Here is a 21,906-nt window from a genome sequence, read left to right on the forward strand (position 1 = left end):
TGCGGCCTTTGGGCATCACATAGCTGTCACATGCCACAGTTCTACCCAGGCACCCAGTGCTATGGATGTGTACTCCCATTATCTTTGTGGCCCCAGCCTGCTTCTGATCATGGCCTTCCCACTCCACACCTTTTTTTTTTTTTTTTTTTTTAAAGCAAGCTCTATGTCCAATGTGGGGCTTGAACTCAGTGATTCTGAGATCGAGAGTCTCATGCTCTACTGACTGAGCCAGCCAGGCGCCCCCTTCCCACCCACTTTTGACAAGGGCACCCACAAGTCAGCACTAGGAGGACCAGGGCCTCTTGGAGGCCCACTACTTCAAGGCCACAACACGTTGGGCTCGTATTTATGCATCCAGAATATTGGCTGTGGCAAGCTGAGTCTCATCATCCAAGAAGGGGATGCATTTGGTGCTGCCTGTCAGCCAGTCTTGGACATTCCATAGCCTCAGGGCCTCAGGACTGCAGGACCACATGACGAGGTCAAGGCTGTGAAGCAGTGTGCAAGGCATTCTTTGTGATCACACTGCTTTTCTTACCCCTGCATTGGTACTACCCCACGGCCTGCTATCCGCTTATCAAGATCTGTGATATCCTGCCAGTGTTTGGCCATCATCCCTTCTGAGTTCCACCCAGGCTCCCACCGGTGCTGCCTGCTCCCAGGTCTGTAAGGACCTCAACAACCGCCTGCCAATGCACAAGAAAACCCCCAGCCCCCTAGGAACTCTGCCACACTGGCATATCCGGGCATGTGCTCAAGGCAGGGGCAATGATGGGGGTTCTTTCCCAGAAGCCTACCTTCCCCAGTCACTGGGCCCACACAGAATCCCCTGGGCCCCTGCCCCCATCTCCAGTCTCTGCCCGTCTTTAGGCTGCCAGGTTGCAGTACAGCAGGGCTGTTTCTAGTCATAGGACCTGTCCATACCTGCTCAGATCTCACATATTTCTTCTCATTTTCTTTAAAATGACAGCTCAAAAACAAACAACTGAAGAAGCAAGCTTCTTAAGAACAACTAAGGAGACTGTCTTTCTTGTTGAATTTGCCCCTCTTTGGCTCCAGAGAGGGAGGGCTGTGCTGTAGACCCCTGGGCTGGATCTTTGCAGCCTCTTTACCCCCTTCAGCAAGGGTCCCCAGGGGCGGGGCTGTTTCATCGTTTTGTTTGGGGCTGGGTTCTTTTAGACCAACTCTAGCCCCGGTCTCCTTTCTTCTCCTTCCACTGGGTCTAACCCCCCATGGTGGGATTGTATAGGTAGAAGAGCTTAGCTGCCTCCTGGAGTCCCCCTTCCCTTGGAAGGCCTTATCCTCTGCTCTCCAGGACCTGGGTATGAGGAGGGGAGGGCTTGACACAAAACACAGTGGCAGATGCTTTAGGCAGGGGAATGCAATCGAAGCCAGAGCCCGCTGGAAAGGCAGGGTGGCTGAGAGCCCACAGGGTGTAGGGAGGAGAGCCCCCTGATTCTTCTGAACTTTTCTGATTCACCAAGATGTTTTTTGAATTAGAAGAATTACTAACTGAACACTGCAACTTTAGAGGTTCTCTTGGCCCAGGTATGACCTGTGCATGTATAAAGTTAATGCTGTGTGTTTTTCATTTCACTGCTTTTAAGTAAGACCCTAGGCATGTCCTTCCCCTTTTCCACTCAGTGGAGAAATTGAGCTGTCCAGGCCTGCTTGTTGCTTTTAGCTGAGAGCATTTACAAGAATGTCCATGTAATGTTTCTACACCACACCATTTGGAAATTCAGATGGCTATTTGTGGTTGTTATCAAGTTGTTGTGGCCTGTTAACATAGCCCTGTACTTAGAAGTAGTATGAATAAGGGTTTTGTAGGACTTACGACTAGAAACTGTTACCGTGTTCTGAGGGTAACCTCCAGAAAGATATCGGTAAGGTCTTGATGATTCGGTACCTGGTGACCATGTTGTAACTGACATCGCTGTAACTGACGTGTCTGCCTCTAAACAGAGAAATGTTCATGGGGTGGCTTTATCCAATCAGGAGAGGAGTCATGGCACTTCGGTCTTCTATCTGTGTGATTGAAAAATAAAGACCTCTCAGTCTGGGGAAAAAATGATTTGGATCATGATATTCCCCGATCCAGAACCCTCCATTGGCAGAAAAAAAAAAGTCCTGATTCCTTGCCATGGCTGACAAAGCCCAGCATTGTCTGGCCCCTGCTGACATCTCCCGTTGATCTCCTCTTCACTCACCCTGCACCCGCCTCTCTGCTGTTCCTTAAACACACTGAACACGTCCCGGCCTCAGGGTTTTTGAACTTGCCTTTCTCTCTCTGGAATTCTCTACCTGCAGATATTCTCATCTCTAGCTCCCTCAATTCTTTCAGGCCTCAGTCAAATGCCACTTCTCCAGAGGCCTTCCCCACCCTGCCTGTCTAAAGTCATCTACCTCCTTCTATATCTTCTCTCCTCCTCTCCTCTTCGTGGCCTTCTCCCTATCATCGTCACTCCCTGAAATGGTCTTGTTTTCCTCTCTTCTTCCTTCCACCTCTGATGGGTCAGGAGAACAGGGGCCTTTCCATCTGCTGCTCTGCCCCCATCACACCTCAGAAATCACTTGTGTGAGTGAATGACTGTATCCAGATGTGTCAGGGTATTACCCTGGGCCCTGACAGAGCAAAGAATGAGGCATAGTTCCTGCCCAAAGGATTTCAGCTGGGCAGAGAAGGGCGAGGGCAGTGCAGGGTAACCATGTAATTTGTTGTTGAGTTGGAACACATCTGGGGGAGAAAGAGGCACGACTAACAATTACGCTATTAGTCTGTAGCCTAACCGGTACAGAATGATCACCCCAGAGAGACTAAACCCAACCAAGTCGAGCTTGGCATGCAGCTCACCCCAAGTGTGTGTGATAGATCGGAGGGTGGAGACTTCCCTGAAGTTGGGACACAGGAGCTGGGGTATGAGGAAAAGGCAATAGTTCAGGTAAAGTGGGGCTGGAGAGGGAATTCCTGAGAGAGCAAATGGCATGACCTGACCAAAGGCACTGGGGTAGAAGATGCGTGATGTGTTCAGGGCATAGCATGTACCCTGGGTGTGGCTGCTTGGAAGAGACAAGGCTGGGGTGGGGAGGGGGGGTAAGTTAAGGCCATTTTCTGGAAATAGGAACTTTGAATTCAAAGCCAAGGCATTAATTAGCCCATGGATAGTGAGGAGGAATATTAGATGTGGTTCGGAGGTAAGAGAGTTCACAGGGCAGCTGGACACAAGGAGAGGGGAGTGTCTGCAACTCCAGCTCTCTAGTGTCTTCGGTTTAACTTCAGGCTGCAGCTCTTCCAGGAAGCCCTCCATGATCGTCTTTGACCACAACAATCTGCCACCTTCCAAGTACAGCCTAGAACCCAAATTTTGGATACCAGTGCCTGGCTGGGTTACATTCTCTGGGTTTCTTTTTTTGTGCCAAACACCTGTCTGTGATGCTCCCAGGGGAATTAGAGTGAGCCTCTAAACATCGTGGTGATCCTAGAAATTGGTGCCCCATGTCGTCTGCCTGCCCTGCACTGGTGGTTGGCAGGTGCAACTTTGGCTCCTGCAACCTAAATTTGGGCCCAGTTGCATCCTGCACATTCTTAGGCCCTAGATGACGGTGCTTACCAAAGTAGACATTTACCTGATCTTCCTGCTGCACAGCCGGTGGCACCCTTCTTTCACCCTGTGACTGACCTCAGCAAAGGGCTGTGGCTACCATGTGTCCCAGCCACCCATCTGGGGCTTGAGTCTTGTCTCCAGAACCTACTCCTGCTTGCTCACTCATTCACGTGTCTGAGTACCCCTCCATACGGGGCACTGGGGGGCACAAGAGGACTATTCTGATCTGTGCCCTCTGTGGCCTCAAGAGTCCAATGGTGAGGCTGAAAGCAGTGAATCCAACCACTGACATTTAGTGAGCACCTGCTATGTCCCATGGGCTGACATGGATACAGCAGCCAGGGTGGTGCTCAGGACCAGGGTTGGGCCATGTCCTTCCTCTGCTCCAAACCCTCCAAAGCTGCCACCTCATGCAAGAGGAAAAACCAACATGTTCCTCATGACCTTCAAGAGCCTCATGATTTGACCTCTTGTCACCTGTCTAACTTCATCTCCTCCGCCTCGCCTCCTCCAGATCACTTTCCAACAACACCACCTCCCTCTGGTCTTCAAACCAGGCTCAGAACGTTGCTTGCTCCTCCCTCTGCCTGGAACCTTCTCCTTGCATGGCTGGCTCTCGATTCATTAAGGTCTCTCAGCGCATCGGTTACAATTTTACCTCTTCGGGAAGTCTTCCCTGATGACCCCTTCTCAAAACCACCGTGGCTGTCCCTCCCTTTCTGTGGTTTGGCTCTTGTTAGGGCACTTACAACCACCTAACGTTATATGCATTTATTCATTTATGTACCTACCTTTTTCTCTACCTATGTGAGGACCTGTTTTATTCACTGCTGGATACCCCTCACCCGGCACAGCTCAGGGTTCAGACACTCTTTGTGGGATCAGTAAGTACTTTAACATCCTCAGAGTTTAGAAGGGTCTTCTAGATGGGCAAGGGGAAGATGATATCTGTGGGGATAGGAACTCTGTGCGGCCACTGTAGCTGTTTTCTAGGCAGTGTCTGGGCTCATTCCTGGTTCCTCCTACAGAGCTGCTTGCCTGCCTCACACACGCTCCAAGGGTGGAGGAAGGAGGTCAATGTGAGGAGGGCCTTCCTGCTCTGGCATGGAGAGCACCAGGAACCTCTGACCTCAGGTCTTTGTTCGCTGCTGCTCTCAGGAGTCCGCCCACTTTGTTGGCCTGGGGAGGAACTTTGGACAAGTTTTTACAATCAGAAAAATCTGTTCCGAAACTATTGCAATCAGTCGTTACCTGTAACTGCCCTGATTACGGTTTGGGGGACTTTGATTTTTTTCCTCCAAGGACGTGATTTCAACACAAAAATTCAAGGAAGTCTCTGGTATCTGCTTGCCCTTGCTCAGCAGAACTGAACGCTGACTTGGGTTGGTGAACTTTGAGGCCCCCACCCTACAAGCCCCCTCATCAATGCTGACTCAGGATCTCAAGGGCACAGGGCTGTGGTCGAGTAGGCACCAGGCACCAGCTGGAAGGCTGGTAGGCCTGTGTGCTCTTGATTCCTCACTGTGTGGCCTTGGGCATGTCTTTCTGCAGTTTTCAGCCTGTTTCTCATCTAACAAAGAACTTGAAGTTCCTTAGTAGAGGGACAAAGTTCCTTTAAGGTGTCCCACCTCCATGTATACCTCCAGCCCGCCAGGTGGCTGGCTCACCAACAATACTTCTGGTGGCATCTAACACAAACTCTGACCTTAATTGATTTTTTTCCTTACGTGGACATCCAGAGGTGAGATGGGCTTTGGGGGCTGTGTAATTTAGCAGCTCAATTATGTTTTCAAGGACTTAGGACTTCTTCTCTGATCTGCTGTCTTTCCTGTTGGTTTCATCTTCAACGTGGTGCCAAGATGGTTGCACTAGCTCCAAGACTCCTTTTAGGAAACAGTAACTCCAGAGAAGGCCGATTGTGTCTTCCCATGACTCCCTTAAAATGGGGAAAACCTTGGGCCACCTGGGTGGCTCAGTCGGTTAAGCGTCTGACTTTGGCTCAGGTCATGATCTCACGGTTCGCGAGTTCAAGCCCCGCATCGGGCTCTATGCTGACAGCTCAGAGCCTGGAGCCTGCTTTGGATTCTGTGTCTCCCTCTCTCTCTGCCCCTTCCTGCTCACGCTCTATTTCTCTCTCTCAAAAACAAACAAACACTTAAAATTTTTAAAAAATGGAGAAAACCTTTCACAGAAACTTTCTGTGATGCTGCATCTTTCCAGACTTTCCAGATCCTGCATCTAATTGTCCAGAGCTGGGTACAACATGTTCACTCTTGAATGAGTTATGGCAAGAGAGAGCACAATGTCACGGCTTGCTCGGGATAAGCATCAGAGCAGAAAAGTGAAATGGATGTCCACGATGTCCAGTGGGATTAACTCTAGGAGCTCACAGTCATAATTTAGCCCTCGTGTGGGATGCCCCCAGTGGCACTTTCACCCCATGATGGCCCTCCGGGTTCAAGGGTGCTGACTTCTGGGCTAGTGCAGGTCCAAATGCAAGGTTTCTGGACCTGAGAGTTCCTTAAGTCTAGCCAACTCACTGCCTAACTAAGTTTCCTAAGAGTCAGGGTCTTTAGAATCACCTTTGGTAGGTGAAAAGGGGATAAATGAGAACCTACTGTGTGAGTGACCTTTTCACTTACCAGAACTGATACAGTCCTTCACCGAGACCCTGTGGTCTTACAGGTAAAAAAAAAAAAAAAAAAGTAGCAGTAGACTTCTGCTTTTAGCCAAGATGGAATAACAAGGATCAGATTTATCCTCTCACCTGAAACAACCAGAAAATCAGATAAAATACATGAAACAGTGGTTTTCAAGGCTCTGGACACTGACCAATTAGTGTTCATCAGAATACTAACCAGCACAAGCATGTGAGGAAGCTAACTAGGGCCAGGTAAAGACCATCAGGAGGAATTAAAGGGACTAGTGCCTAGTGCCTAGTGCTCACATGAGTGGGGAATAGTGTCTATTCCCACAGCTATGGCACCAGGGAGAGTATCATGAAGTATTGGGGAGAATACTGAGAAAGGTCTTGCCTTAATAGTGGCCAATAAGGGCTTCCTGGCTGGCTCAGTCGGTAGAGCATGTGGCTCTTGATCTCAGGGTCATGAAGTTCAAGCCCCTTCTTGGGCATGAAGTCTACGTTAAAAAAAAAAAAAAAAAAAAAAAGCGGCCAATAATTAGCCCTAGAATGAGCACTGCTCTGGAATTGCCTTAAAAAAATCTAATGAGCAAGACCCAAAAGGATAAACTGTTTCTGAGTAACTTAACTGTCACAGAACAAAGCTCAAGAGTGTTTACAGGATTACAAAAACATCCACTACCTAACAAGGTAAAACTCACAGTGTCTGGCATCTAATCAACGATTATCAGGTCGATGAAGTGGCAGGCAACATGATCCATAATGAGGAAAACAAGCAATCAAAACCAACCCACAACAGATTCAGATGTTAAAATGAGTAGATTGAGGACATTAGAAGTTATAGCTGTGTTTCATGCATTTAAAAAGTTAAATAGACCCTCACAAATACAGTCAAATGATTTTTGACAAAAAAATGCCAACCATTCAACTGGGAAAGGACAGTCTTTTCATCAAATGGTGCTGGAAAACTGGGTATCTACATGCAAAAGAATAAAGTTGGGCCCTTACCTTATACCACATACAGAAATTAACTCAAAACAGATCAAAGACTCAACTGTAAGACCTGAAACTATTAAGCCCTTAGAACAAAACAGGGGGAAAGCTTCATGATGTTGGATTTGGAAACGGTTTCTCAGATGTCACACCAAAAGAACAGGCAACAAAACAAATAGATAAAATGGGCCTCATCAAAATTGAACTTTTGTATCTCAAAGGACATTATCAACAGAAAGGACAGAGAACTCACAGAATGGGGGGAAATATTTTGAAAAGCATATATCTGAGAAGGAATTAATATCCAGAATATATAAAGAACTTAATAATACAACACAAACAACTCAACTAAAAAATGGTCAAAGGATGTGAATAGACATTTCTCCAAGGAAGATATACGAATGGCCAATAAGCACATAAAGAAATGTGCAATATTGCTCATCATTAGATAAATACAAATAAAAAATATGAAATATCACTTCACACCCACAAAGATGGGTATTATCAAAAAGAAAAAAAAAGAAAAGAAAAGAAGTGTTGGTGAGGATGTGGAGAAATTGGAACTTTCAGAGTGGGAATGTAAAATGGTACAGCCATTGGGGAAAAGAGTATGGTGGTTCCTCAAAAACTTTAACATAGAATTACCACATGATCCAGCAACTCCACACCTAGGTATATACCCAAAAGAATTGGAAAGCAGGGACTTGAACAGATATTTATATACCATTGTATACATTGTATACCATGTTCATAGCACCATTACTCACAATTGCCAAAAATGGAAACAACCCAACTGTCCACTGGTGGACAAATGGATAAGCAAAATGTGGTATATACATACAATGGAATATAAACCTTAAAATGGAGTGAAATTCCGATACGTGCTACAATGTAGATGAACCTTGAAGACATTTATGCTAAGTCAAATAAGCCAGACACAACAGGACAAATATTGTATGATTCCACGAAAGTAGTCAAATTCAGAGACAGAATGTAGAGTAGTGGTCACCAGGGGCTACAGTGAGAAGAGAATGAAGAGTTAGTGTTTAATGAGTACAGAGTTTCAGTTTGGAATGTTAAAAAAAAGTTCTGGAGATGGCTAGTGGTGATGGTTGCACAATATTATGAATGTACTTAATGAATTATACACTTTAAAATGGCTAGAATGGTAAATTATTGTATGCTTTGCATATTCTACACAAAAAGTTAAGTAGACGTATGGAAGATATAAAAAACACTTAAATCAAGTTTCTAGAGATTAAAAAGGCAATGTCTGAGATGAAGACCATACTGGATGGGGTTAATGGCAGAGCAGACATGACAGATTAGTGAATTTAAAGGCATAGCAACAGAAACTATTCAAAATGAAACACAGAAAAAATAATTTAAAAAACAAAAGAAAAGAAAAGAACATCAGTGGGTGGGCATCAGCGGTGGGACAACTTCAAATAGCTTAACATACTGGACAATTAGAATTGCTAAAGGAGGGGTGCCCAGGTGGCTCAGTTGGTTAGGTGTCCAACTCCTGGTTTTGGCTCAGGTCATGATCTCACAATTTGGGAGTTTGAGCCCTGCATCGGGCCTTGTGTTGGCAGCGTGGCACCTGCTTGGGATTCTCTCTCTCTCTCTCTCTCTCTCTCTCTCTCTCTCTCTCTCTCTGTGTCTCCACGTCCCCCATTTGCACTATCTCTGTCTCTCTCAAAATAAATAAACTTTAAAAAAAAAAAAAGAACTGCTGAAGGAACGGAGAGAGATGGGGGACAGAAAAAACATTCGAAGATATAATGGTCTAAAACTTTCTGAACTTACTGAAAACAATAAACACACAGTTCTAAGAAGCTCAATGTACTCTAAGCATGAGAAATATGAAGAAGACTACATCAATATCCATAATCAAATAGTTCAAAACCAGTGATATAGAAAAAGCAGTCAGAGAAAAGAGACTTGTTACATATAGAGGGGACAAATATGAGGACATCAGATCTGTTGTTGGAAGTAATACAAGCAATAAAAGAGAGCAGAGTAACATCTTTAAAGTACTAGGAAGCAGGGGGGCGGGGGGGGGGCGGTTAAACTTGTCAACCTAGAATTCTACACCCAGCAAAAATATCTTTCAATAAGGAAAGTACAATTGAGATGTTTTAGACATACACAAGTTAGAAGAATTAATCATTAGCGAATCCTCACTATAAGAAACATTGAAGGATGTCTTTCAGGCAGATGGAAAAAGATACCAGATGGAAATCTGGATCTATACAACAGCACAAAGACTACTGGAAATGGTAACTACCTGGGTACTTAGCTAAGATTTTTTTATTATTGTTATTTAAATTCTTAAAAGACAACTGTTTAAATAAAAATAGCACGAGTATATTGTGGGATTTATATAAAAAGGAATGACAATCATAATATGAACGCTAGGGAGGGAGAAATGGAAGCATACTATTTTAATGTTCTTATACTTTATGTAAAGTGGTATAATATCACTTGAAGGTAGACTGTGATAAGTTAAAGATATATATACAAACCCTAAAGTAATCATTAAAATATCAAACCAGGAAGGAATATCCAATAAGCCAATGAAGGAGATTAAAATACAGTAGTCCTGGGCTGCCTGGCTGGCTCAGCTGGTAGAACATATGACTCTTGATCTTGGGTTTGTGAGTTCAAGCCCCACACTGGGTGTAAAGCTTACTTAAAAAAATATAGTAGTTCCCCCTTATCTGCAGGGGATACATTCCTAGACCCCCAATGGACACCTGAAACCATGAAGAGTACAAACCCTATATATACTATGTTCTTCCCTACACATACATACCCATGATAAGGTTTAATTTAAAGTTACACTTGGGGCGCCTGGGTGGCGCAGTCGGTTAAGCGTCCGACTTCAGCCAGGTCACAATCTCGCGGTCCGTGAGTTCGAGCCCCGCGTCGGGCTCTGGGCTGATGGCTCAGAGCCTGGAGCCTGTTTCCGATTCTGTGTCTCCCTCTCTCTCTGCCCCTCCCCTGTTCATGCTCTGTCTCTCTCTGTCGCAAAAATAAATAAACGTTGAAAAAAAAAAAAAAAAATTTTAAAGTTACACAAAGTAGGAGCGCCTGGGTGGCTCAGTTGGTTAAGCGTATGACTTCGGCTCAGGTCATGATCTCACGGTCTGTGAATTTGAGCCCCACGTCGGGCTCTGTGCTGCCAGCTCAGAGCCTGGAGCCTGCTTCGGATTCTGTGTCTCCCTTTCTCTCTGCCCCTCCCCTGCTCATGCTCTGTCTCTGTCTCAAAAGTGAATGAAAACATTAAAAAATATTTTTTTAAAGTTACGCAAGAGATTAATAATAACAACTAAAAATAAAACAGAACAATTATAACAATATATGGTAATAAAAGTTATGTGATTGTAGCCTCTCTCTCTCTCTCTCAAAATATCTTTTTGTACCATACTCACCTTTCTATGTGAAATGATAAAATGTCTACATGTCGATATGAAGTGAGGTGAATAATGTAGGCATTGTGATGTAGTGTTAGGCTACCATTGACCTTCTGATGATATGTTAGAAAGAAGATTATCTGCTTCCAGACCATGGTTGACTGCAGGTAACTGAAACTGGAGAAAGCAAAGCCACAAATGGGGGGGGGGGGGGTTACTACTGTACTTGATTTACCCAAAAGAGGGCAGAAAAAGAGGAAAAAGGAAACAATAGTTAGGACAAATGGGAAACAACTGGCAAGATTATGGACTTAAACCTAGCCAAATCAACAATCACCTTAAATGTAAATAGTCTAAACACTCCAATTAAAAAGCAAAGATTATAAGGTTGAAAAAAAAGCAAGACCAAACTATATGCTGCCTATAAAAAACAGTTTAAATATAAAATGCAAATGGGTTAAAAGCAAAAGGATAGGACAACAGGCACAGGAAAAGATGCTCAACCTCACTCATCATCAGGGAAATGAAAATCAAAACCACAATGAGGTATCACCTCATACCTGTTGTAATGGCTAAAATAAAAAAACACGAGGAACAACAAGTGTTGGTGAGGATGTGGAGAAACAGGAAACCTCATGCACTGTTGGTGGGAATGCAAACTGGTGCCGGTAGACAAAATGGAGCTTCTTCAAAAAATTAAAAATAGAACTACCCTACGATCTAGTAATCCCACTTACTGGGTATTTACCCAAAGAATATCAAAATGTCAATTCAAAGGGACACAGGCACCCTATCTTTACTGCAGGATTATTTACAATAGCCAAATTACAGAAGCAACCTAAGTGTCCATCGATAGAAGAATGGATAAAGGAGATGCAGTTATATATTATTCAGCCATAAAAAAGAATGAAACCCTGCCATTTGCAACAACATGAATGGATCTACAGACTATTAAGATAAGTGAAATAAGCCAGTTAGAGAAAGACAAATATCATGTGATTTCACTCATATGTGGAATTTAAGAAATAAAACAAATGAACAAAGGAAAAAAAGAGAGATGAACCAAAACCAAAACAAAGGAAAACAAACAAACCAGACTTCTACCTATAGAGAATAAACAGATGGTTATCAGAGGGGAGGTGGGTGAGGGGATGGGTAAAAATAGGTGAAGGGGATTAAAAGTACACTTATCTTGGGGCGCCTGGGTGGCTTAGTCGGTTAAACGTCCGACTTCAGCTCAGGTCACGATCTCGCGGTCCGTGAGTTTGAGCCCCGCGTCGGGCTCTGGGCTGATGGCTCAGAGCCTGGAGTCTGCTTCTGATTCTGTGTCTCCCTCTGTCTCTGCCCCTCCCCTGTTCATGCTCTGTCTCTGTCTCAAAAATAAATAAAACGTTAAAAAAAGATTAAAAAAAAAAGTACACTTATCTTGATGAGCATGGAGTAATATACAGAATTGCTGAATGACTATATTGTACACCTGAAATGAATATAGCACTGTGTGTTAACTACACTGGAATTAAAAATAAAAGTTAAAAAAAATAAAGTAAAAGGATAGAAAAAGATGTGCTGTGCTAACAGTCAGAAGAACGTAGGATTGGCTGGACGCCCTGGTGGCTCAGTCGGTTAAGCGCCGACTTCAGCTCAGGTCATGATCTCACAGTTCGTGAGTTCAAGCCCCGTGCTGGGCTCTGTGCTAACAGCTCGGAGCCTGGAGCCTGCTTCGGATCCTGTGTCTCCCTCTCTCTGCCCCTACCCCGCTTGTGCTTTGTCTCTCTCTTAAAAGTAAAATAAACATTAAAAAAAAATTAAAAAAAAAAAGAAAGTGGGATTGGCTCAACTAATATCAAAGTAGATTTCAAAGCAAAGACTATCACCAGAAACAAATTCATCCAGAGGACAATATGCACCTAAAAGAGTTTCAAAATACATACAGCAAAAACAGACCTGCAAGGAAAAATATACACATCTAAATTACAGTAAAAAATTTCAATACCCCTCCCTCAATCACTGATGCAACAAGCAGGCAGAAAGTCAACAAGGGTACCATAGACTTGAACAACACTACCAACCAACTTGTCCTGACATTTATAGGACACTCTGCCCAAGAACAGCAGAATACCCATTCTTTTCAAGTGTACACGGACCAAGATAGAGCATATTTTGGACCATAAAACAAATCTCAATAAATTCAAAAGGATTCAAGTCATACACAGTGTTTGTCCATTATGGTCTCTGCCGATAACAGCATTAAATTCAAAATCGGGGGGCACCTGGGTGGCTCAGTCAGTTAAGCGACCGACTTCAGCTCAGGTCATGATCTCACAGTTCGTGGGTTCGAGCCCTGCATCAGGTTCCGTGCTGACAGCTCAGAGACTGGAGCCCATTTCGGGTTCTGTGTCTCCCTCTCTCTCTGCCCCTCCCCTACTGATACTCTGTCTCTCTCTCCTTCAGAAATAAACATTAAAATAAAATAAAATAAAATAAATAAAATAAAATAAAAATCAGTAATAGAAAGATCCTTGGAAAAAAATCTCCCAATATTTATAGACTAAATAATAACACTTCTCTGTCTCAATAATGAATCAAAACAGAAGCCAAACAGAAATTTAAAAGTTATCTTGAACGGAATGACAATAAAAACACAACATATCAGAATTTCTGGGATGTCACTAAAGTAGTACTTAGGAAGAAATTTAGAGCGCTGAACACCCATAATAGAGACATACATACACAAAAAGGGCCTCAAATAAATGACTCAGCTTCTCTCTTAAGAAAGTAGAATATGGGGTGCCTGGGTAGCTCTGTCAGTTAAGTGTCTGACTCACGGCTTAGGTCATGACCTCACAGCCGTGGGATCGAGCTCTGCATCAGGCTCTGTGCTGAGCATGCAGCCTGCTTATGATTCTCTCTCTCTGCCCTTTCCCCACTTGCACATGTGCTCTCTCAAGACAAATAAATAAGCATTAAAAAGAAAAAGTAGAGGGGCATCTGGGTGGCTCAGTTGGTTAAGTGTCTAACTTTGGCTCAGGTCATGATCTCACAGTTTGTGGGTTCGAGCCCCATGTCTGGCTCTGTGCTGACAGCTCAAAGGCTGCAGCCTGCTTCGGATTCTGTGTCTCCCGCTCTCTCTGCCCCTCCCCTGCTTGTGCTCTGTCTCTCTCTGTCTCTCAAAAATAAAAAAACATTCAAAATTTTAAAAAGAAATAAAACTGTCTTTATTCACAGACAACATGAGTATCTGTAGAAATCTGATGGAATCTACAAAAAAGGCTACTAGAACTAGTAAATGAATTTATTGGCAAGGTTGTCAGGCTATAAGATCAATATATAAAACTCAATTTGTATTCAATTGTATAATGAAAAATCAGAAATAAAAAATACCATTTATAATGCCATCAAAAATATGAAATACTTAGGAAAAATCCAACAAAAAGATGTGAAAGACCCAAACACTGAAGAGTACAAAATATGGCTGAGAGAAAATTAAAAACCTAAATAAATGGGAGAGATATATCTTGTTCATGGGTCAGAAGACTCATTATTAAGATGCCAATTATTCCCAAATTGATCCATATTAATCCTGACTGAAATTCCAGCATATGTTTTTATAGAAATTGTTAAGATAATTTGAAAATTCATATGGAAATCAAAGGGCCTACAAACCCTGAAAAAGAACAAAATTGGAGGACTAAAAACACCTGATCCTAAGAATTATAAAGCTACAGTAACAAAAAGTATGGTATTGGTATAAAAATAGATCAATAGAACAGAATGGAAATCCCACAAATAAATCTAAAAATATATGGGCAACTGACTTTTGTCAAAGGCACAAAAAGAGAAAAGATGACCTTTTCAACAAATGATAAGAAAAGCGAACTTGGATCCGTACTTTGCACCATATACAAAAATTACCTAATGGATCATAGACCTAAACACAAAACCGAAAACTATGGAAGTTCTAAAAGAAAAAAGAGGAGGAAAATCATTGTGATCTTGTGTTAGACCAAGATGTCTTAGATATGACACCAAAAACTAAATCCAGAAAAGAACAATTGATAAACCAGACTTCCTCACAATTAAAATTTTCTGCTCTTCTCTAAAGGACACCGCTAAAAGAATGGAAACACAAGCCAAAGACTGGGAGAAAATCCTTGCAAAGCGTAGATCTGGTGAAGGACTTGTATGCAGAATATATAAAGAACTCCCAAAAGTTAGTAATAATAATAATTTTAAAAACCCAAGCAACTCAATGAAAAAAAAAAAAAAGGGAAAAGATTTGGACACTTCACCAAAGAAGATATACGAGTGACATATAAGCACATGAGAAGATTCAACATAATTTGTCACTTAGGGATATGTAAATTAAAATCACAGTGTGATGTTATGCACCTGTTAGAATGGCTAAAATTAAAAAGATTACTCACAGCAGGTATTAGGATACAGAGCAACTGGAACTCTCATATACTGGGATGGGAATGAAAAGCGAAATGATCATCTTGGAAGAGCTTCCACGTTTAACTGACACACACCTATCACATGGTCTAGGCACTTTCCTTCTCCACTTATTCACAGCAACTTTCTTTGTAGTAGACCCAAGCTAGGAACAACCCAAACATTCATCAGGAGATAAGCAAATAAATTCTGGTATATCCATACAAAGGAATGATGCTTGGAAAGAAAAAAGAATCAACTGCTGACACACGACACCACGGATGTCTCAAAAGACTTCTGCTGAATGAGAAAGATGGGAGAAAAAGCATACTGTATTTATATAGAGCCCTAGGAAATGCAAACTCCTCTATAGTGACCGAAAGTAGATTGGTGTTTTCTTGTGGATGGTTAGAAGCTGTTGGGCAGAATTCCAAATGACATAGGAAACTCAGGTCGATGGATAGACCCGATGGATAGATGGTTCTTTTAAAAGGCAGCTATGGTAGTGGTCAGAAGAACATGTTTGGGAGTTTTCAGCTGAAAAATACTCTGGTACACACCTGCCAGGGGACCCCCAGCAGGCTACCTCAACCACAGGATACCTCAGTTACCTCCTCTGTAAAAAGGGGCTAATAACAGAACATGCCTCAGAGGATCATATTCAAGAATGAATGGCTAATATGTGGAAAGTGGAACAGCATCTGGAACACTGGAAGTATTCCATGAGTAGCACCCAGCGCCCTTCTCACCGCAGGAGAGGAAACCAAGGCACGAGCGGAGGGAGTAGGGTATGAGGTAATTGTTGTTTTTGTTTGCTTTGCATCCCTTGCTGTGCTTAATTATTCTTTCTACCCCTTCCAAGGGATTCTGGTGGGGCTAAAACTCAGTGTCCAATACCCTTGGAGCATGCAGCCTGTAACAGAACCCTGTCTTCCTGGATAGAGTGATGCTCTAAGTATGTGCAAACAGTAATCCAGGCCCATCAGAAACCTTTTCTGGGATTGATCTAAATTGAATATACTGAGGCAAGGAAGGGGAGGTCTTTTTCCTCTAGGCTTTCCAAACTGGCTAACGTAAGCCTAGTGTGATCTGTGACATGCCCTTACTGCCTCCCTCATAGGAAAGATTTTTGACAATGGGACAGAATGGGATTGAGAGAAGCAAATGGAGAAAGGGAGAATCCCAAGGCTAGCCTTTGAACCCCTGGATCTATCCATACCTGAAGCCGAACCACTCCTTTCCTTGATGACTTACGAACCAGTCAATTCCCCTTGGGACATAAGACAGTTTGACCTATGTTTCTATTTGAAGGAGTCTTAGAGGACAGAGAGGTGAAGTGAGTTGGCAGTAAAATATTGGAGCTGGGAATCCAAAACCAGGTCTCACTGCTACCCAAGCTCAAACTTGATTGCCACTTCCTACCTGTGGGACCAGGGCAGATGCCTGCGATTCAGGATGGAGGGACCGAGCCAATGGGAAACGCTATGGGCTTGTACCACACAGGGGAACAGGGGCCTGAGCTCCCGAAAGCCTGACATGAGACTGAGCTTTGAGGGAAACCACTCAGCTCAACCCACATAGGGACGATGTCTCACCTCAGGCTCCTAACCCCTTGAAGAGATTCAAGAGACAGGACAACAGGTCAATGGCATATTTATTTACAATCGGACCAAAAAAAGGCATACAGGCATCTTTTAATTAAAAATAATAATGATGATGATTAAAAAAGTCAGAAAAATTGATGATGTTTGAACCTTTTATGAAGAGTCCATTTCCTAATTCCCCCCACCCCCAAAAAAGAGAATCTCTTAGGGAAAAAATCCGAGATTTGAATGAACAAAAGCCTCCATTATCATTCTCTACCGCTTGGGTTCCCTTTTCTCCAACCTGATTCTTGGTGGACACCGTTTGGCGCTACGGAGTCACTGTGAGCAAGGTTGAGAAGTCCACTGGTTTGACTGGTGGAGCTGGTAGGGGCTGCTGGGAGAACCTGGAGTCGGGGTGCAGGGTGTCACGGGGGTGGGGTGTGTTCCGAGCTTAGCCAGCATCCTGAGCTTTGTCTTGTGGTGGGAGTCCCAAAGGGGCTGATGCAAGGGTGAGCGGCTGTTACTTAAACGCTAACCCCAGGGTGGGTTTGGCCTCTTGCAACTTAAGAACAAACGTTTGGTTTGGGACATGCACAGGGTGCACAGGGGGTTGGGTGCTGACAGAGGAGCCAGGCTTGCAAAGCTAGCTCCCTCTAACTTGGCTCTTTGCCTATTCCTGGGAATCGGGGAAAGAGTGACAGAACTGACCTTCCGTCTTCCTTCCCACAAGCAGGTGTCACCCAAGGAGCCAAGAATCAGACAGACGGGAGATGGAGGTGGAGGCGGAGGGGATGGGTCTGGCTGAAAGAGCTGAGCATGAGCACTGAGGCTGGGGGATGTCAGGGATAGAATGCCTCTCTCCCCAGCCACCTAAAGGAGGGCATCTGAGGTCTCCCGGCCTTGTTCTGTGCTGGTAGGGAGAGTGGAGAGGGCCCGCTACCAGCACACTTCGCAAAGAGCAGCAACCCCCCGGGGAAAGAACTGGGGAGCAATCCTGAGGGGTGAGGACCCTTGTCCCAGACAGACACGTGGATGCTTGGCTTGACTCTGTAAATACTTGGCCCTGGATCCAGGGTTTCTTGGCACGCACAGTTCACTGCAAGTCTCTTCTCTGGTCCAGCAAACTCCCGCTGCTCTGAGCAGGGGTGAGTCCTGCTGTCCTGGGGCACTTGGCCCCAAGTACTTCCCGGGGTTTTTCTTGTAGCAATAAGACTTGGTCACCCTGGAGGCCTGGCTGGAAGCCCTGCTTTGGGCAGCCCTGGGAGGAGGCTGGGGGGAGAGAAGAGTGAGGGAGAGGGCTGGTAGAGGCTGGTCGGCACTGAGGATGCACGTCCGGGCTAGAGCTGGGCTTTGTCGCGGCATCAGAGGTGAGGATGGGCCATGAGAGGCTCGGAAACCTCACCGAAGCCCCAGAAGGCCAGGCGTTTCCTCTTCCAGTTAGTTGTGGGGTGGCCAACAGCCTGAGGAACTGAGGTGGAGACAGTGACCAAACCCAGTGTCTTGGTGATTTATCCATCCTGGATCCTTACGTTAAAAAAACTAAGGAAAAAACCCCCAACCAAAAATAAACCTGAATAAACAGGTCTGAGAGTTCCTGCTGGAGGGAACTTTTGTAGCACTGAAGAAAAAACAACCCACAAAAACCTCATCCCCCACAGAACTGGAATAAATTGATGAAGAAAAGTCCAAGATTTATCTACAGGCCCTCCCGCCCCCCACGCAGCCCCGGGATCCAGGAACACTGTGCCAGGAGTTACATTCCAAACGAGCAGGAGTTATTTTATTTGCGTGCCTGCAGTTCCCCACGCAGAGTGGCTTCCTGTCCGTGGACAGAGTGGGCCTGGCCATGGTCCACCCCCATCAGTCTATCTTCACAGCAGCGTAGATCTTGCGGACAAACATGTAGGCTGCATAGAAGCCAATGGTGCCCGTGAGAAGCCAGAAGGACAGGACCATGAGGGCCGTGTAGCCAAAGTACAGGAGAGAGGGGATGAACTCGACGATGTCCAGCTGGGGCGAGTGGAGAGAGAAGAGAGGGGTGGACACTTAGTGTCAGCCTGCCATGGCCAACCTGGACACCACCCCCCCCGCCCCCCCCCCCGCCCTTCTCACTGATCTTGTGATGAAGCGGAGGCCTGGTAGGGGAAGGGGCTTGCTCCGAGTTGGCAGGGAGGGGCAGGCGGAGCTCACAGCCATGGCGAGCCTTCATCAGCAGCAGGGCCCGGGTACCGCCTTGAGTGCTCATGACCACCATGGCAGGTTTTTAACCAGCCACAGACGGGGGACAGAGGGGTCTAACACCACCCATGGTTCCACAGCTAGGAAGCAGAAGGAGGTAGAATTTAAGCCTTGGGCTGGAGGGCTGGGGTGTCCAAGGCCCAATTCCACTATCCTAGGCCATTTCTTGTGTGTGTGTGTGGGGGGGGGGGGGTAGGGGTAGGAATCTTCCTGGAGAAGGGCCTGAGAGCTCATTGGGAGAGAGAGAGGAGCCAGGGCCAGCATGCCTTAGGAATGGCCACAGCTGTGTCACTTCTTCACCCTCCACAGTCCCCAGAACAGCATGGCAACAATCCTGGATGGCTGGAGCAGCAGCCAGGAGGTGGTGGGAGACAGGATTAAAGAGCAGGAGCCACCATTAAGTCAGCCTACAATCCTCTCCTCCTAAGAATGCTTCTGTCACTTTTGTTAACATCTCACAGGGAATTCATCTTGGAGCACGCTGGACTCTCCTGCAGAGTTTAGGGGCCTGGCAGGGATGCCAGAGACCTGTTTGTGGTGGTGTTTGCTGGGCTGGGCAGAGCTAATCTGGAACCTTGGTATCAAGACCTACTCGGCACACCCGGGCCTGAGTGGGGCCCGTGCTGGGGCTCATGGGCAGACACATGGTCACAAAATGCCAGGAGCTCGGAAGAAATCAATATATCCTCTAACTGGGGGGTGAAGGCCATGTTTTCAGGCTTAACCCTCCCCAGGTTCATACTTTCTCGTGTCTGGAGATGGGGTGAGGGAGGTAGGGGACAGGACAGTGGTAGGTAAACCCAGTGGCAAAACCAGGAAAGGTACAAGGCAAATAGGCAAAGCTGGAAAGGCCCCTAGAATTCAGGCCGGCCAAGGCTATCATTTTACAGACAGGATCTGGGGCTGGGGTGGAGGTTTTTAGAGCAGAGAAGAAAGACTGGGGCACAGGGAAGAAGAAAAGGAGATCATGATATGACCCTGGGGGCAGTCTAGGAGGCCCTGTAGCTAGGTTTCATTTGCCCAACACTGTCTCCCATCTTCCATCTTCCCAGTGTTTTGGGGTACCCACTCCTTTACTCTGTGGCCCTGCTGGGGCTGTCAGTTTTAACACAGAACCTAAGCAGGTCGATCAGAGGACGCCATCCCATGGGACCTGAGGAGCAGTGAGGGATGGCATGTAACCCAGGCCAATGAGCATCTTCCCTGGGACTGGTAACTTGACGGTAGAGGAAAGATGTTCTTTTAGCTCTAGGGCTGCCACTGGCATCTTTCCACTTTGAGGCAAGATCCTGCATGCAGATTAAAACCAAGAATACACACAGAGCTGAGGAATGGATGTGGAGCACCATTTGAAATGCTGGATCTAACCATGCCTGAAGCTAGAACTCCAGCTTCTCAAACTTCCCAAGTTATACCAGTCAATACATTCTCTTTTTGCTTAAGCCAGTTGGAAATGAGTTTTGGTCACTTTCCGCTCAAAAGTTCTGATGAATACAGGCTATAGAGGAGGGAAATTAGATTTCTTCTGGATGATTCCAGGAAAAAGAGGATGGCCTGAAGATGGAAGTTACAGGGTGATGGATTCCAGTGCGAATCAAGGAAGACTTTGATAATGACAGGAGCTAACCAAAGAGACTGAGAATGCCAGGAGGGAATGTCTTCTGTCACTGGAGGTGCTAGAGCAGGGGTCAGCAAGCTTTTTCTTCAAAAGCCAGATAATACATAGTTTAGGTTTCTCAGGCCATGTGGCCTCTGTCACAACTATTCAACACTGCCACTATAGTGTGAAAGCAGCCATAGACAATATGTAAGTGAACGAGCATGGCTGTGTTCCAATAAAACTTTATTTACAGAAACAGGCTCACTGGCGCACGCACTATAGTTTGCTGACCCCTGAACTACATGGTTACTTGCTGGAATCTCTGGAAAAGAGGGGCACAGTCGGCAAACCGGAAGCGGGGGAGGAATACCATAGGATGATCCACACAGTTCTTTCCAACCTGACGATTTGGCCAAAGGGTGTTCTAAGCCTCCACCAACTGACCTGTTACTCTGGTTTGGGAGGACACCCTGGTTGCAAGCAGAGAGGACTCTGCTTGTTTTTGGATTTTGGAGACCTGAGGCACAGCGGGTGAGGCCGTCTTCGGTGGTAGCCTTGGAAGGGAGGGGTCCACCACAGTGAGCCCAAACTCCTCTCAGTGGCCCATCCATCTGGCTTATGTGTCATGCACAGACCTACCAAAACCACTGTGGCAAGTGGGGATCTGCTTGTGTCCTTCTATGCCACCAGTGGGTGAACCCGAGTTCCTAAATTTGGGCGCTAAAGCCTATTTCGGAATGTTCTGCTTTTATCCTCATTAACTCTTCTCATCTACCTTCTTTGTTCTTTCATATTCTTGCTCTTTCTTTCTTAGTTTGAGCTGAGTACCTCATTATCAGTGTCTCCAATTTCCTGTGAACAGTGCTGTAAGGTGAGAGATTTCCTTTAAGTTCTGCTTTGGCTGTATCTCACAGGTTTCGCATGCAATATTGTGCCACTTATCCTGAAGGCTTTTGTCTCCCAAACACACAGAACACAGATGCTCTCTGTCCTAAAAGGCAGCATGTTCTAGAACACAATGACTTTGGTTCTTCCCACTGTTGGTGGGAAAGACTCAGACACTTGGGCGTTCCCCCAGCACCCTCGTCTCCACCAACCTGCCCTGAAAGGGCTGGGGGCTCCCTCACACAGGGCAGTACCTTGTTAACAAAATAAAAGATGGCATAGACAAGGACGTAGAACGCAGATCCCCCGGAGACCAGGAAATTCCTCCACCACCAGCGGTAATCCTGAGGAGGAAACAGAGCAGAGTTATCATCTCTAGGCACAATCTCTCTTCCCCAAGTTTCATGGTTGCCTGAGGGGCTAAAGACCCTAGATAAGAACAGTAATATTTGGGGTAATGGGAATGTTTTCTATCTTGACTGTGATCATGGTTACACAACCATATGCA

At 45.3% G+C, this 21,906-nt stretch overlaps 1 protein-coding gene across 2 annotated transcripts in view; it reads right to left on the reverse strand.

The window, feature by feature from the left end:
• Positions 1-16,725: 16,725 nt before the first annotated feature.
• The window catches only part of TM9SF4 (transmembrane 9 superfamily member 4), a 54,648-nt gene continuing 49,467 nt past the window's right edge, over positions 16,726-21,906 (reverse strand). For both annotated transcript variants that reach the window (XM_047068304.1, XM_047068305.1), the window contains 2 exons: positions 21,653-21,742; positions 16,726-18,685 (listed from right to left, as the gene is read on the reverse strand). In XM_047068304.1, the coding sequence (XP_046924260.1) occupies positions 18,536-18,685; positions 21,653-21,742 (240 nt within the window). In that variant the 3' untranslated portion in view covers positions 16,726-18,535. The remainder of the gene's footprint in view (positions 18,686-21,652; positions 21,743-21,906) is intronic.

Source organism: Lynx rufus, unplaced genomic scaffold (assembly GCF_022079265.1).
Source record: "Lynx rufus isolate CCGP_SWC_20201006 ecotype Redwood Valley unplaced genomic scaffold, mLynRuf1.p SCAF_8, whole genome shotgun sequence".
NCBI classification, from domain to species: domain Eukaryota; kingdom Metazoa; phylum Chordata; class Mammalia; order Carnivora; family Felidae; genus Lynx; species Lynx rufus.